General features: G+C 56.2%; 1 protein-coding gene across 1 annotated transcript in view; it reads left to right on the top strand.

Moving 5' to 3' along the window:
- Nucleotides 1-529, top strand: part of LOC118157803 (genetic suppressor element 1-like) — a gene marked incomplete at its 5' end in the record, with an annotated part of 7,867 nt that extends 7,338 nt beyond the window's left edge. Inside the window, 1 exon segment of the mRNA XM_035312282.1 lies at nt 113-529. Coding sequence (XP_035168173.1) covers nt 113-247 — 135 coding nt within the window.
- Nucleotides 530-671: the final 142 nt, after the last annotated feature.

Raw genomic sequence — 671 nt, 5'->3', positions numbered from 1 at the left:
CCCCCCCCGCAGGGCAGCCAGCCGAGCCCCCCTCCCCAGCGCAGAACCCGTCCCCACTCCCCAACCCCAAAGGCTGCCCGGGTGCCCCCCTGACCGTGCCCCGTCCCCGCAGGAGCTGCGGTCCCAGAAGCAGAAGATGGTGTCGGAGCGCGAGCGGCTGCAAGCCGAGCTGGATCACCTGCGGAAGTGCCTTGCCTTGCCCGCCATGCAGTGGTCTCGGGGTTATTTCAAGGGGTACCCCAGGTGACGCTCCTCGGGCTCGGCCGAACACATAGTCTAGAAATAATAATCTATTTTATTACCTTGAATATTTAATATTTTTCACTGGGAGGTTTGAAGCTAAAAAATAAAAAATAAACGTTAAAAAAAAATAATAATAATTAAATTTAAAACGGAGAATGTGCCATGCATGGAAGCAAAAGGAAGGCGGGAGCCGGGCGCTGACCCCGTCCCCCAGGGCAGCGCGCTGCGGCCCCCCCCCCCACACCCCCCACCACTTTATATAGCTCATTTTTTATTGTTATTATTATTATTATTAAAAAAAAAAAAAACAGAAAAAATCCGATTAAAAAACTCCACCGACAACACTAAAGCCGGAGGAGCCCCGCGGGGCCGGTGGCGGGGCGGCGGCCGCCGAGCGTGTTCCCCCCCCCCCCCCCCCCCCCCCCCCC

This window comes from Oxyura jamaicensis (assembly GCF_011077185.1).
Source record: "Oxyura jamaicensis isolate SHBP4307 breed ruddy duck chromosome 11 unlocalized genomic scaffold, BPBGC_Ojam_1.0 oxy11_random_OJ72959, whole genome shotgun sequence".
NCBI classification, from domain to species: Eukaryota; Metazoa; Chordata; class Aves; order Anseriformes; family Anatidae; genus Oxyura; species Oxyura jamaicensis.
This window is presented reverse-complemented; position numbering and strand designations above follow the sequence as displayed.